General features: G+C 34.1%; 1 protein-coding gene across 1 annotated transcript in view; it reads right to left on the reverse strand.

The window, feature by feature from the left end:
* DTHD1 (death domain containing 1) overlaps positions 1-15820 on the reverse strand; it is a 70244-nt gene extending 54424 nt beyond the window's left edge. Inside the window, exons 1-2 of the mRNA XM_074229648.1 lie at positions 15440-15820; positions 12064-12712 (exon numbers count right to left, since the gene is read on the reverse strand). Coding sequence (XP_074085749.1) covers positions 12064-12712; positions 15440-15707 — 917 coding nt within the window. The 5' untranslated portion in view covers positions 15708-15820. The remainder of the gene's footprint in view (positions 1-12063; positions 12713-15439) is intronic.
* Between the last annotated feature and the right edge of the window lie 1055 nt (positions 15821-16875).

A 16875-nucleotide genomic window follows, 5' to 3' on the forward strand; every position in this document is an offset into this window, starting at 1 on the left:
GAGGAATCGAGTGGAGGGAAATAGAGCTAGTAATAGCAATTGTGGGAAAAATATTGAAGCAACTTCTCTGGTGGACTTATGATAAAGAAAGCAACTCACCTCAGAGACAGAGCCATTGGAATCTGAACACAGACTGAAGTACATTTTTTTCCCCCCCTCTCTCTCACTATTCTTGAGGTTTCTCATCTTCTTGGGTGGGTGGGGGTTATGTTTACTCTTATAACCAAATTATTGTAATAATATAAAATAAATAAAAATAAAAAACCTTTCAAATTGAAAAAAAGAAATGAATTTTTTTCAATGAAATTAAGGCATACAAGAGAATGAAAGAAAAAAATTCCTGTTATGAATATTTTATCATACAAAGGGTCTTTTTTCTGTTTGTTTTTATTTCCTTGAGGTATATAATCAGAAGTGAGATCAAAGACTGAATAGTTTACTTATATTCTGACCTTTGTTTTTTCTTATATAATTCCAAAGTGACAAATTCCTAACTGTAACAATAGTATGTTAATGTTCCTATCTTCCCACAAACTCTTTAATATTAATCATTGACATCTTTCCCCTTCTTGGAGGATTTAGCATTTTGTGAAACCTTTGACTTGTTTGTAATTAACATTTTTCATAGTATTAGTGATATGGAGCAATTCTTTATTTAATTGGATTAATTTACTATTTTTTGTTTGAAAAATGTTTATTTATAGCCTTTGGTCTTTTATATATTGGGATCATATTGTCTGCATTAAGACACTTCATGAAGTGTCTAGGTGGTGTAGTGGATAGAGCACCTGCCCTGAAATCAGGAGTACCTGAGTTCAAATACAGCCTCAGACACTTAAAAATTACCTAGCTGTATGGCCTTGGGCAAGCCACTTAACCCCATCTGCCTTGCAAAAAAATAAAAAAAATAAAAGACACTTCATGTATTACATGAATTACAAGATAATTTGAGAAGAGAACCCAAGCTAGAGGTTCTTATAAAACTTTTCCTGTGGGGGTGTCTGAGTTGAGGCTTAAAAAAGAAAAAGCTAAGAATTATAACATGTATTCAAGTCATATATAAAGACAATAAAAGATATTTGATTCATCAAGGAAAATATGATCTTTTATGAAGAAAATTATGTATTTTAGCTGTTTTACAATCAAGTCTCATTTCAGCAGGATACAAGGGAAACTCACTCTAACAATCATAATTTTAAAAGAAATGTATTGAATATGGAAGCAAAGTCAGGCAACTTAAGATTATATATAAGTATTACAATCTTGTAAAAATATATAAAATACTAAAGTTCAGAATTAACTGAGGTTGACAGAGAATCTAAAGACCACAAAAATGGCATTTTTATTGGAAGGGGGTGTGGTTAAGCTATATTGAAAAAAAAAGAAAGCTCAAAGAAATAAAACTTTAACTTGCTAACATGATAACTGACAATACAGAAGAAGTAGAGCTGTTTCTGCCTCCCATTTCTTTCCATTTTTCCTGCCAAGGAGGATAAATTTTACACTTAAAAATAATAAAAGAAAAATAATAAAGAATTTATGTTCAAAATCAGTTAAGAGACAATGAGAGAGGGGAGCGGCTAGGTGGCGCAGTGGATAAAGTACCGGCCCTGGAGTCAGGAGTACTTGGGTTCAAATCCAAGCTCAGACACTTAATAATTACCTAGCTGTGTGGCCTTGGGCAAGCCACTTAACCCCATTTGCCTTGCAAAAACCTAAAAAAAGAGAGAGAGAGAGAGAGACAATGAGAGAAAAATTAGTTGCCTTAAATGAATTTAAATTGCCTGGTCCAGATGAACTATATGGTTAGATCCTAAGTGACCATGCAAACATGATTCCTGAGTCATTGTCAATGATGTTTGAAAGATCATCAAAAGTAGAAATGGTACCATAAGGCTGAAGGACAAATGTCACAATTTTCCAAAAAGAGAAGAAGATAGTCTGTAAATTATAAGCCAGTGAGCTTAACTTTAACTTCTGGAAGACTTAAAGAAAAAAAATAGTTGGAAAGAAGGTTGCCAAATATTGTTGGTCCTTCATTTTCATATAGGATCAATGAGATATCTTGACTTAGGTATAAATTGGATTTAATTTACTTATTTGTAAATTGGATTTAAGTGAGATAGAGTTGCACAAAGTCAACAGTCTCACTCTCTTTCAGAGTCATCAAAGTTCAGTAAGACAAAAATTAAGATGACTGCCAATGCAACTTGATGTGGTGAATGGCCTTGACATCTTTGATGTCTGATCAAGCTCTAAGTACTCCTCAACACATACTTTAGCTGCTTTTGTGGCTATAGGATTAAATTGTTCTCATCTACCCATTCTGCCTGAGAAAGTCTTCATTTGCTTGGGGTAGTCATCCTCCCCCAATTTACTGACAGGTTTGATGCCTGTCAGTTACCCTCAATCTGGTTTAACCTGTCTGCCAAGATGGTTTTACTGGGGTGTGACTGCTTCATATCCTACAGCTTCTTGATGTCACAGTTGAGGGTTGAGTGCCAGGGAAAAACCAAATGTAAATAAGCAGCCCTGAAAAGGACTCAGCAAGCCTTCACATCAGAGCTTCTTAAACACTCACAGGGAAGCAGTGATTACAAATCATCAGATTGACTTCATTAAGAAAAGGTTAGATACCAATACTGAGTGAAGTGAGCAGAGTATACTTTAACAGCAATGTTGTGTGATGATCAACTGTGATAGACTTGCTCTTCTCAGCAATACAATGATTAAAGACAACTCTAAAGAGCTTGTGATGGAAAATACCATCCATATAGAGAGAAGGAATTATGAAGTTTGAATGTGGACCAAAGCATACTATTTTCAGCTTTAAAAATTTGTTTTATACTTTATAATATTCTCCCTCTTATGGTTTTTTTATCTCTTAATAGAGATTCTTCTTTCACAACATGGTTAATATGGAAATATGTTTGGCATAATTATGTCAGACTGCTCTCTGTCGAGGGGAAGAGTGAGGGGATGGAGGGACAGAGAAAAATCTGAAATTCAAAATCTCACAAAAAATGAATGTTGAAAACTATCTTTGCAAGTAGAAAAATAAATAAATATATATATATAAAAAAAGAATAGGCCAGGCAAGATCAAGCTCAATTTCTGACAGAATTGCTAAACTAGTAAGAAGATGGGAATGTTGGAAATACAGTTTTAGCAGATTTTATGATAAAGTATATCATATTGCTCCTATTGAGAAGAAAAGGTAGTTATCAGCTGAATATATAGTGAGGTGGGTTTAGCATTTATTGGATGACCAAATTCAAAGATTAGTGTTAATGATTCAATGTCAGTGTGGAAGGAGATCTTCAGATATCTGTGTTTGACTCAGTTTTGCTTAACATTTTTATCAATGACTTGGATAAAGATTAATTAGCTTGCCTCATCTGCAAGTGACAAAAAGCTAGCTACTATTTGTAGATAATAGGATTTTAAAAAATCAGCAATCCTCAAACTGGTAGAGTCATATTTGACCAGTTACCAGTTTCTGTACAGCCCAGAGCAAAAGGATTTTTTTTAATATTTTTTTTTTCAAATATAAAGGCCATCCTTAAATTGTTGACCTATACAAAAACAGGCAGCAAGGTGGATTTGGGCCTTGAACTATAGTCCATTGAATTAGAGGATTACTGGGATCTCTCTCTCAAATTATGTGATTCTATGAGATAGATGGATTAAAATAAATATATTCATAAAGTAATGATAAAGCAAAATGAATTATGAATAATTTTTTAAATCATATAGGAATTCAAGTTTAAAATGTTAATATTCATTGTTTCACTTAAGACATTTAAAATTATTTCCTTTGGGGGCAGCTGGATGGCACAGTGAATACAGCACTGACCCTGGAATCAGAAGGACCTGAGTTCAAATTTGAACTCAGACACTTAATAATTACCTAGCTGTGTGACTATGGGCAAGTCATTTAAACCCATTGCCTTGCAAAAAAATAAATAAATAAAATAAAAAGAAATTTATTCCCTTTCACTTTGAAAGAAATCATTTCAATGACAATTCAAAAATGAAGATAAAAGTTGAAGCTCTCTAATATAGCCCTTGTTCAGCTTCTTTTTTTGATTTCCCTACCCTCTCTGTTTTTTTTAATCACATGAACCAAATATATAATTTGGACAGTAGTAGAACTAGACCAAGATCAGGTTTCTGACCTGATATAAAAAAGACTTTTTTCATGTGATAGACTTATATGAGCCTCTATATTTCTCAGTAGGCTTTTTCCCCCTTTTCCATTTAAATTCCAGAATTCCTGGTGTCCATTTCTTGAATTTTCCGAGTACAGGAACCAAAATTGTTCTGGTTACTAGAAGAACCAGGAAAACATAGGCAGATATCTTAGAGACTGTGGGTCAAGGGCTGATCCAAAGTACTGAATTAAAGGAACTTTTCCTGTCATCAATTTATTTACCTTTCTACAAAAAAAAAAACCCACAAGATTGAGATTTGTTTGAAGAATTGTATAGCCCTCCAATTGTAGATGTTATTGAGAAAAAGACTAGCACCTGAATTGTGTTCCTGTTAGGTTCTAGATTAGGTAGAAAACTACATAGTATCTTGAAATCACATGCAGCAAAACTAGGAACGATAGAAGATGAAATGATTTTAAGTTAGGTTTCTTGGTGGTTTCCTTGTGTACTCTGGTCATGCAATTTATCTTTATGAAATCATTTGAAGTTTCCCTTTCACATAAATAAAAACCTCTTTTATTTTACTTCCTTCCACACCCCACCCTTTTCATTTTTAAACTCTATATTTGCCTCTGCCACAGAAATACAGTTAATCTGGTTGATTTTATCAGTCTCTCCTCATGCCTCTGAACTACAAGATTATAATGACTAATTGGCCAGAGATCAAGTGCTAAGCTCCTAAATATATTTCTTTTCAGATTTTATCACATTTTAGCCCAACTATGTGAGTGTGTGTGGAAGGAAAGAGAAGAGCACCTTTAGGAGAATACCAGGATATTAAGGTTTCATGCCTCCTTGCCTAGTCACTTCAGAAATCTCTACAGTTTTAAGTGCTCAAATAAACTCTCCCTACCCACTTCTCATTACCGGACCCCCATCTGCTACTTTGCTTAAGAATAAATCATTTTATCTTAACTGAATTTTCATTTTTTTCTTGGCTTAAAGTCAATCTTTTATTTGTGCTATGCTCCCTAAACCCTCCCTAAACCACTGCCTCCAATTCCACATCTCAGAAACAGCCATTATAGATAACTTTTTCTAGAATTAGATTGTTTAAGGTGAAGCTTGTGGTCCCATAATTCGTACATTCTCAGTAGCAACTCCCTCCTGTCACCCACAGGCTCCTAAGTCAGAATTCAGGTTACCTTAAATTATGGAATTCTTCAAAATTCTTTTTGGGTCATGGACCCTTTGGCAGTCTGGTGAAGCCTGTGGACCTATATGGTTCAATTAAAGCAATTGTAGGAAAAGGTAAATATCAGTTAGAGGTTCTTGAAAACAATAAGTTCATTTTTCCCATCCAAGTTCATGGACTCACCTGAAATATATCTGTATCCCTTTGGGGTTCCATAAACCCCACATTAAGACCTTTGTTTTAAATAGAGTAGCAGAAGATAGAGTTTTGTGTTTGTCTGCCTCATATTCAAAAGCTGCTTGCAAGTTCTCACTCCTCACCATCGTTAATTGAACATTGTACATATGAGTTACCCCTGTGGCCTATACCTTTTTTCAAAGCACACCCTAAATGACTCTCAGGTTTAATTTGGCTATACTCTTCATTGTTGTAATGTTAATAACAGACAATTGGTACCTTGTACATAATCCAAGGTCAACAGCATGCCTGTTGATTGAATAAAGGACTTTGGAGTTCATCTAATCCATCTTCCTGCTACCTACCCTACACTTCAAATGTTGGAATCAAAGATTAAATTTAATCTCTCTTCCAAAGACCCCAGCCAGGTGTGAGAGAAACCCTCACAGCCAGAATACCAAGAGCTAAATATCTGAACCAGAGCCTAAAGAAATAGTATTCCAAACCACATCATCTATCATTTCCCTTGTTTTTTTTTCTATCTCATGATCTCTGGCATTGGGCCTTGGTAATGCAAAAGTATGAAGTGCTGGCAAGAATAAGAGGCCATTTTGCATTATGCAAGGTCCTCATCTTCCAAGTTTCCAGCTAATAACACAACAAGGCTTCATACCTTAGAACATGTAACATCTTGCAAGATTCCTGGACTATTCATTTAGATGCAACATCCCCTAAAAACCCTCTAAGAGATATGTCCTTTGGGTGAGTTGCTTGGAATCAAGTTGAGTGAGGGACTCTCAGATATTATGTAGCCTATTCCACATCTTCATGGAAGAGGGTGGACCACAACTGCACCATGAGATGACATTTGGCAAACTTGAAATTGACTTTCCTTTCCTCTTCCCTGAGTCCAGATCATCCAATTGAAGATTTAAATTGCAAAAACATAATGGGTAAGAACTCATTATATGAGACCATGTAGTTAAAGGCTAAGATATGCATCTAAAGTTAGTCAAACTCCTCCCACCATTAGAAGATATTTGATCCATCCAGACAAGATGACATCTAAGATCATTAAAGGGAATGTTAAGTTCCATTTATGAAGGTTGTCATGCTAGGTACTCTATGGAAACTATAGAACCACAGACTGCTCTTCAGACAAGAAGGCTCTTTAAAGCCTCTCATCCATCATTTTTACCTCCAGACACTGCTATCTTTAAGATTGTTAAAGGGTAGCATAGCACTGTGCTTCTTCAGAAAGTGTCTTAAACCCCTTATCTCATTCTCCACATCTTCTTTATCCTGACTAACATCTAAGATCTTGCTGCCTGAGCTTTCCTCTGTGAGAATGAAAATGTGTACTGGGCAGGTTGTCTAAAGAAAAGCAGTAAAACTAACTTCTTACAAGGAGGGGAGAAGTGGAACCAAAAAAAAAGGAGAGGTTTTCGAGGACTCTGCTTTGTCCTTGATTGAACATGGGAACTCATGAAGTCCCTGGCATTTGTCTAGTTCCTTTAAAAGCCTTTTATTACATCTATAAACATAATAGAATCACATTGCTGATAAGACTATAAACAACTGTTAAAAGTGACCTTTACTTGATTGCAGACATAACAAGTCAAACCTTTCTCCCTGCTTCAGATCTTTATTTTTTGCAACACTTGTTCAATGGAATATGTTCAGGTGTATACCAGGAAATTTTAAGATGAGTTATCACATTAATTAGGAATAGTACTAAGGAATATGTTAATATACATACTTAAAAGAATCAAGTTCCTTTACTATAAGGGTTTATGACAGTTCAAACTCTAACCCATCTATCATAGAATTGGGTCGAATCAAATCATAGATTTGTATCTGAAAGAGATCTGATAGAGTAAATATTTTAAAAATGCTTGGCAATTTATTAACTTGACTCCAAGTCTATTTCTACTTTGCCAAACTGGACTGATATTTAAATAACAAAATATAACATTTTAATAGGCAGGGATCATCAATGGGTAAGAGGCAGCTAGGTGGAGCAGTGGATAGAGAGCTGGTCTTAGAATCAAGAAGACTTATCTTCATGAATTCAAATTCAACCTCAAATACCTACTAGATGTGAGACCTGGGTGAGTCGCTTAACCCTGCTCAATTCCAACTCTATAAAATGGAATCAAGAAAGAAATGATAAACCATTTCAGTTCTCCCAAATGGAGGCATAAAAGGTCAGACATAACTGAAACAGTTGAACAACATCATGGGTGAGAAATTGGTTTGTTTTGTAAATTAGTAATTTTATATCTATTAAATGGCTTTTTTCAAATATCTAGAATTGTACAGAAGGATTTACTAAAGTGGAATGCCAATGATATGATAAAAAAAAAAAGCTTGTTAACAAAACTCAAACTTTCCCTTATGAAAATGATATTTTACTTTCAACATACATTTTGGAAATAGGATAATTATGTCAGAATTTCCTCAATTATTATTGTCTTCCCCAAAATATTTTTATCTAATTACTTTGTATTTATATATGTATATTATCACACATATAAACATACATATGTGTATACATATAAATATATATATATATATATATGTATGTATAATATGCCAGGCACCTAGATTTAAATCTCATCTCAACTATTTATTATTTTTGGAATAAAGTTCTCTTTATCTCTCTTGACCTCAGTTTCTTCATCAGTTAAAAAAGCTGAAATGGATAAATGATCTTAAAGGTCTCTTTCAGCTTCAAATCTATTATTTTATTCTGTTTCTGCAGAGATGTCAAGACAGGGGCCATTTTCAGATGTTTTGCTGACAGAATGGATCAGATTGGTTGAATTAGGGACATATGTCAGACACAGTACTAGGAGTTCAAAACTTGAAAATTAAGGAAAGAGGCTCATGGTGAAGCTGTGAAGAGGAAATAACTCCCTCTTTCTTAACCTTTTGTAAAATGACTCATACCAATAGCTTTCAGAGGATCTCACTTATATGATGCGATCCCATCCCAGCTTTGCAGAGACAGGTGACCCAGAACAATTTTATGACCATATCATGTGGACTAGAGGAAAATAGAGCAGCTTATATTGGTGAGTTTACTCTGCTCTGACCAGCAAGATTCAAAATGAATTTCAAGTTGCAACAATCTGTTGAGTTAACTGGTGTGAGTGACTATTATGTTCACTTCTGACATACACTTTATTCACAGGTGGTGAATTTGTGAAGCAAATATACTTCCAGGTTATTTCTTTCCCCCTCCAAACTCAAGAAACTGAAGAGAACAATAAGAAGCAGTATTTGTCTTCAGTTTAGAACTGGGTAGAGTATGAAATGCCCATTTTTATGATACAAATAGCTCATGATTTCCTGATTTTACCATACCATTACCTAAGCCAACTAAATTACTTAATACAATTAAATTGTTGTTTAACCATGATCTTGAGATGAGTGAGCAAAACTACACAAGAATCTGGAAGGTATAGAAAAGATTGGTAACTGGTGTCAGAACCATGAATAACACATGAGAATTTACATTATCCTGGGCATAAATCCTGGATTTAACCATAAGGAACCAAATTCTGACTACTGGCAGGCTCAGTCATGAAGATATCCTATTTTTCTTCTTATGGTTTCTTCTGTTTATTAATTTTTCTTATATTCCTTATAAGCCTTTACCATTCTCTTCTTCTGCATTCCCAATTAAAAGGTCTTTCCCTAATTCCCTAATTCCCTTCTACTTTGTTTCAGAACTGGAATAGCAGCAGATAAGGTCATGACTCCCTAAACTTCACAGAGAAAAGATGTGAAACCTTCTGACACCCACTTCTAAGGGAGTGACCAGAATAACTAATGATGAAAGGGGACACCAGGGTAACCTTGGAATAATAGTGACAAAAGTTTATATTGACTTCTGAATGGGAGGGTCCAGAGAAAGAATTAATGGAGGAGATTACATTTGAAATGGGCTTTAGAACTGGAGATGTTAGTCTAAGTAGGAAGAAGAGAATAAACAGTCAAAATTCTATTTGTATATATGCCTCTGGCCCCAGCACTTAGCAAGTTCCTGCCATACTTATTAAATTTTTATTGACTGACATAATCATAAAGTAAAAAGAGTAGTTAAGTCTTAGACTTTTGAATTAAGAAATTCAGATAAAGTTTATCTGATCCCCTCATTTGAGAAATCCTGTCTAGTGGAAAACATTGTCTCTAAGCTATGAGCAAAAAGGAAAGGGGGAGAGAAAGGGAAGAAAAAAGGAATGCCCAAGATACTTCTTAGGATTAGGATATCCAGAGCTACAGAGAATCTTAAAAGCAATCTAGTCTAATCCTTTCATTTTATTAGAGTGGGGAAACTGAGACCCAAAGAGGATGTGACTTGCCCGAGGTCATAATGGTAGAGAGCTTCAAAGACAATATGTGAATACAGGTTCCCCTGACCTCAGAGTCAGTCTTTTCATTGTGCCAAATTCTGGTTCTTATATGTGGGAGGAGAGGAGAAAAAGTATAATAGGATGATTTGGTTTAGGAACTGCTGGGGGATTATCTACTCCAGCGTTTTATCATCCTCAAGAAGTAAAATTTTGATCAAATCTATAGACAGTATTCATGCTGGTTTCTGTATATCCAATGCCTAAATGTTTTCATAGGCCAACGTTCTCTCCGGACACCCCTAAAAAACAGTTCTTTAAAGCAGACTTTCTATTGTACCCTCTAGTGACAAATGAAAGAATAAATTTTCTGGAAATTTCCCATTAAAGGAAATCATTCAACTCCCTATAGTATAAATTGAAAGGTATAACAAAAGCAAGGTAAGCACCTTACTTTGGGTTTGCTGAGCTTAAGTAGGTATTTGAAAAATATCTATATCCCAATCATTCCATGTTATTATATTGTGGGGTGGAAAACTCTAATTATGTATTCTTTCTAGGACCCCAAATTGGTTGGTCAAGATTTGGGTAACTCAAGTCAGCATCCAAGCACCCTTCTTTTGTCAAATACAGGACAAAAATCTAATTATTCCAAATCCTTCTTCACTTAAACAGGGGCCAGAGGCATATATGCAAGTAGAATTATATCTCTATGATTTTCTTTATATTCTCCTTCCTGCCTAGAATACTACCCCAATCACAAAACATCCCTATTGAATTCCTACCCATCTTCTAAGGTCCATTTCAACTACCACTTCCTTCATTAATACTTTTCCTGGTCCCTCCCAGTCAGATATTACCTTCCTTTCTTTGTCTTTGAAGATCACTCTCACATCTTCTTATATTTATTTTGCAGTGAACTACAACTACACAATACTGTTTTAGCATTTGTGTTAGTCATGTTATCTAGTAGATAAGAAACTCCATGAAGGTAGATCCTAGAGCTTTGTGAGTTGGCACTACTCCTCAACACCAAGTATAGTCCTTTACTCAGTAAGGTGTTGAATAAATAAATTAGAGGATGAAGAGTTCAAAAATAGCCCTGGGCATCCCGTTGTCTGCCAAGTTAAACAAGCAAGGTAAGAAAGGGATGCACATAAATATTTTAAAGATAAAAGTGAATAACTCTGAAAGCAGTTGAAATAAATTCCTATTTCCAACATAATTTTTTGTATAACAAATCCAAAATACCAGAGGCCTAAGAACTAGAGAACTAGGAAAGGACAGAAATTAGGGTGGGTAGACCCCCATAACAGAGGCCAAGTATATATATATATATGTATTTTTTTTCCCAACCCTTGGAAAGCGTATATAGGAGCAAAAGCAACTATAGTTTATTTCTCACTAAAAGAACAGAAAATTGTTTGCCCTCTGCTCCCAATATGGGTTCCATTACCTTAATAGGGTTCCTTCTCTGGGTCTATGAATTATTTTTAATGTTTTGATCACTATAGTTCAATATAATTTTTTCCTTTGTAATTCTATGAATTCTGCTTTATAAATTTAAAGGGGGGGGTGGCTAAGAAGAATGCCAAAGGAATCTATGACACCAAAAAATGATTACAAATGTTAGGAATCAACCTGAAAGAAAGATAAACCAAACTCATCATCGAAGGATCCAGATAAACATCATAAGACAGATGGGTATTTTTGGTAAATGTATCCTCCTGCTTTAACTATTCATACAAACTGTGAATTAAAATACTTTCTAGGCTGCTAAAGATGTATATTTGGTAAATCTAAATTTCAGTGACCTGAAACAAAGACCTAGGTCATCATTCTAATTACAGCTGTGCCAGCACACTCCTACTGCTCAGGTGAAAAGACACTATCTCTTTATCTTTATTATAGCCCAACACTAGTATAAAGTGTTATTCATATTAGGGACTTAACAATGTTGAATTTATATTTATTTGCAAAAAAACATATAGTCTGATACTATCTTATATCTTCTCCCTCCTACCAATCTAATACTCTTTGTAAAGTTTTATAGGAAAGTTTAGAGGATTAATTTGATTTGAAAAAACTTTCTGAATCAATAGAAGAATAAACTTGATCTTATGAGCAAATTCTATTTATACCCATAAACATACATTACTAAGAAAAAATATTTACTTACTCTTTTTCCAGAATGTAATTTGTTAGGTTTGGATTCTCTGCATCATTTGTAAGAACATTTCCTCCATATTTATTATCAATATCATTCATCAGAGACATTGTCTTTTCTTCATTGAAACTCTCCATATTACTTTGAAATTCTCTTTCTGGAAGCTCTTTACTAGTTCTTGTAACATTATTCTTTTCCCTTTTTTCAACATTTTTCTCTGCAACAGCATCCTCTATTTGTTTATAACCCTTATCTTCCATATTTTCTGAGGACATTTCATTAAATTTCATTTCTTGACTCATAACATTTCCATTCATTGATGAGATATTTTCGTTCTCCACAGATGTAGAAGTCATCAGTTCCTTGTTTCCTTGTATCTGTATTTGACTCATATTATGACTTTCTCCTTCTTTGGGGGAACAAATTTGAGGAAATGGTTGACTGGAATCAGGGGCTGTTTCTATATAATCCATTTTCCCGTTTACAGAAATGTTTGTTCCACCAAAGGTATTTTGGATGGTAGCTTGTGTGTAAAGGGGAATATTTTCATTATTCAAGGTATGTAAGTTAACTATGAGCTTTTCTTCTTTCTGAAGATATATAACAGTGTTTCTCAAATATTCACTTATTTTCTTGATGCAGTCTATGAGAACATTAATTTCTGTATTTAAAAAATACAATGAATACAAATTATTATCAAATTATTTCTACATTGTAAATATTCATCCAATAGAATCATCATATCTTAGAGAAAGAAGGAGTTTTACAAAATAAGAATCACATCTAGAATGTCTTTTAAAAAAAGTAATGCATTCTCTGCCTGAGCATCCTTAGGTACAGAAACACAATTTAATAAGGGCCTTTTTATAGCCTATTTTAGAAACTGCTGCTGCTGCTGCTGCTGAGACAGGAATGTTCATTATCAAACAGCTCTAATTACAATAAAGTCCCTTCCTATGAGTCAATATCTACCTGCTCCTAATCTTTCACTCATTGGTCCCAATTCTGCCTTCCACAACAACATGAAAGGACCCCCTCCCTATTCTACATGGTAACTCATTAAATATTTGAATATAGTTCTCAGGTTTCCTCTAAGTCTCTTATTTTCCAGAATAAGGTAACCAGCCACTGCTTCCCTCAATCATTCTTTAAAGTAGCCAGGAGAAACTGAGCTTTAAAATTTACCTCCAACACTTAACATGCCAACTTTCTAACTGAACTTTCCTGAGTCTCATCTTCCTTTACTGTAAAATGGAATCAATGATGTCTGTGGTAGCAATTTTACAATATTGTTATGAGGCTCAAATGAAGTAATGTATATAAAAAATTTTCTATGGCTTAAAGCTTATATAAGTTGTAGATATCATTATGATTGCCAGCATTTTTACCATCTTCTTCCCAATACTGTCTATATTTGATAGTGCTCCTTGTTAAGTGTAAAACCCAGAATTGAACACAATTGCATGATTTAACCAGTAAAGCTTTATATTACTATTAACAATTATTATATAAGATTCCTGTAAAGTGCTTGGTCTGTAAGAAGAGCTTAGTAAGTAGTTTTCCATTTCATTGCATTCCATTATCTGAGGAGAGGTGAGGGAATGGGAAAGAGTAGACAAACTATCAAGCATGACTAGAATGTGATTTCAGATACCATTTTGAATACACAGGTCACTTTTAGCCATTTTTATATTCCCAGCAATAGCTAATACATACCTCAAACAAAGATATTCACTAAATATTTGTCAATCTATAACCTGTATCAAATTTGGAATTCAAGAATTTATTTAAAAAAGAAATGTTAAAAATGTCTTTACATGTAATTGGGATAAAATACTATTTGAAAAGGAAGAAAAGAAAAAGGCAAAGATGTCAAATATAAAAAATAAAAATAAATGTATGTTGACTGAATGAATGATCTATCTTATTATATTTAAGGGAAAATAGAATGGTTCAAGTCTCACATCTAACACATATTGACTATATGACTCCAGATAAATTATTTAATCTCTAGGTACTCTAGGCAAATCTCTATGCAAGGGGTATGCTGGTAACTGTTTTATAGATAGCTCTTTTAAAAATGTGAAGCATAGGGGCGGCTAGGTGGCACAATGGATAAAGCACTGGCCCTGGCGTCAGGAGTACCTGGGTTCAAATCTGGTCTCACACACTTAATAATTACCTAGCTATGTGGCCTTGGGCCAGCCACTTAACCCCATTTGCCTTGCAAAAACCTAAAAAACAAAAACAAACAAAAAAAGATGTGAAGCATATTTTAATCTGCATTATTAATATTGTCAGTTTCTGTTGCTCAAACTGCAGATGCTCACACTGAAAAATTTAATATTCAACTCTCAAGATGCTCAAGCTGACTCCAACACTTCCCTGACTAGAGTCAGGGAATATAACTTAACAGAAAGTTATGAACTACCCTAACAGAGTGATTTGTCTATAGTCTCTTCCCTAGTTCCTGAACTATATTAGTTTTTTTGGAATCTTTGTCATGATGTCAATTCATAATGAGGTTAAAGTCAATCAATAAATCTAGATTTTTTTCCATATGAAATGTTATTAAGCTAGGTCTACCCAGTTTTATATTTGCACAATTGAATCCTTACCTAAATGCAAAACTGAACATAGATTAGGCAACTAAGTATATTTTGGGGAAAAGAATAGGGGAGGAAGAAAGAATCTTATTTTTCTTCTGAGATTTTTTTAATCTTATTTTTCAATCTACTAGATTAAGTTGTTCTTTCTAGCCCTGTGTCATAAAAAAGTCTAATGCATATGCCTTTTTGATCTTCAAATCACTGATAAAAAATGTTGAAAAGCAGAGGTTTACTGGTAGCATCTTTTATGTGGCATAACATGGGAGGCTTCCTTTTCAAATTGTCACCAATAATCAAAGACCATTTATTATGGTTATTCCATGAGATGCAAATCTACCAATCCAGGAAAATATTTTTTTTGTCAAATACTTCTTGAAATCTTGAAATCAAGATTTGTTATATATATAACTGACTACTTATATTTCCAAAGATACTCCATTTAATTCCAATGTAAGGAACAATGAGTTTTCCTATAAAATTTTTAGATAATTTTCACTTAATATTTTTTAAATTTGCTGTAAAGTGAAGATTAATATTTGAATGAAATTTGATCATTTAATATTATACTTTAAAGATATGAAATAGGTCATAGAAGTACACATAGAGATGTAAACTAGAAATTGACTTCACCTCTCATTTTTGAGGGTATCCAATTGTCTTCTGTGGTATTACATGACATAAAAGTATTGAAAGGAAAGCATTAGAATCACTATATTTTTGTGTCTTGATTTATGAAGTATTAAATAATTACAATTACATCAGATTATATATTTACTTGCCTTGACTCCAAATGCAAGGTTTCTGTTTATCAAGAACATGCAGTTGCTGGCAAGTGGCTTGTAGTGTCCCTGTAACATGCTCCAGGTATTGGCAGATAGCCCCACTAAGCTCTTGACATAGTATGATGGTTGTAGATACCCATGTCCCTATGCCATCCTTATCTCGAAGGTCACTGCACAAAAGGGTTTCATTTATTGCTTCATTTTGCCACCAAATCTGCTTTAGTAGTTGACTAAGTTTAAATGTGTCCATTTCAGGTGGATCCATTTTCTTCCTATTAGCAAGTTTAAAAAAAATAATGAATCAATAAATAAACAAATAAAATCAAGCTTGCTACTCGTTATTTCTTAAATCTAGATATTCAAAGTTTATCAACTGAGTCCTCACTAAATAGCATGGCAATTAATTCTTTGCTGAGCTTTATATTATTGTTAACCAATGTAAAGTTACTAGGTGACCAAAGGAGGGGCCTTTGGGAAATCAGTAAGCAGTAGTGCACACACACACACACACACACACACACACACACACACACACACACAGACAATGAAACTGTGTACAGTACAGATTTAAATTCAGCTACTCTGCCAAGGAAAATGATCTCCAGACTGAGAATTATGGGAGTAAAAATAATTAGCAAATTGAAAACTACAGTTAAGTGGGAGGACAAGAAGCCACCTGGCTTCCCTGAAGAGCATAGTTTGTGAAGTCCAGATGATTAATGTTATTGCTAAGTTTCTTCTAATGATCATTAAAAGAAAACAAAAACTCTAGAGATGGGAGGCAGGCAAAGGTTCTCAAGTTTCAAAAAGCACAAGGAAATGTATTTTTCAAAATGGTGACATGCGTGACCTTTGGTGAATCATTTTCTCTCTAGCGGGGAGGAGATACAAATATGAAGTGTTGGTCTAGATGGTCTCTGAGTTACCTTTTGGTTTTACATTTATAATGCTATAACCTTTCAAGATATTCGCATTAACATGATGAAGAGATGTGGTTTAGATAATACTGTAAAGTGGATTAAAAAGGAAGAACAAATAGACAAAAAGTGACCAAAGTCCCGGCCTGTTAATACACCAAGGGAGATTGGTATCAAACCAGATTTCCTGGTTTCTCTTGGTCTAGATTCATTTGATCTTTCTATGCTTTATAAAAGTTATACAATACAAATTTATAATATCTCTTTTCCATCTAACTTTGAGCCTCTAATTCCTAGTATTTAAGAAAATCTTTTACTCTAAATACTCCCCTGGTGGAATTTCATCACTAGAGTTACACAAACAGAGCAAGATAGCAAAAACAATATTATATTCAACTAATTTACACTCCACCCAAATCACAAAGTACTGATATTTCAGTTGCAAAGTTCCCTTCTCATCACTGTCTGTATTGTTGCTCCTTAAGATTTAGGGGAACAAAGGTTGTGGACAGCAGT

Source organism: Macrotis lagotis, chromosome 3, assembly GCF_037893015.1.
Source record: "Macrotis lagotis isolate mMagLag1 chromosome 3, bilby.v1.9.chrom.fasta, whole genome shotgun sequence".
In the NCBI taxonomy this organism is placed as follows: Eukaryota; Metazoa; Chordata; class Mammalia; order Peramelemorphia; family Peramelidae; genus Macrotis; species Macrotis lagotis.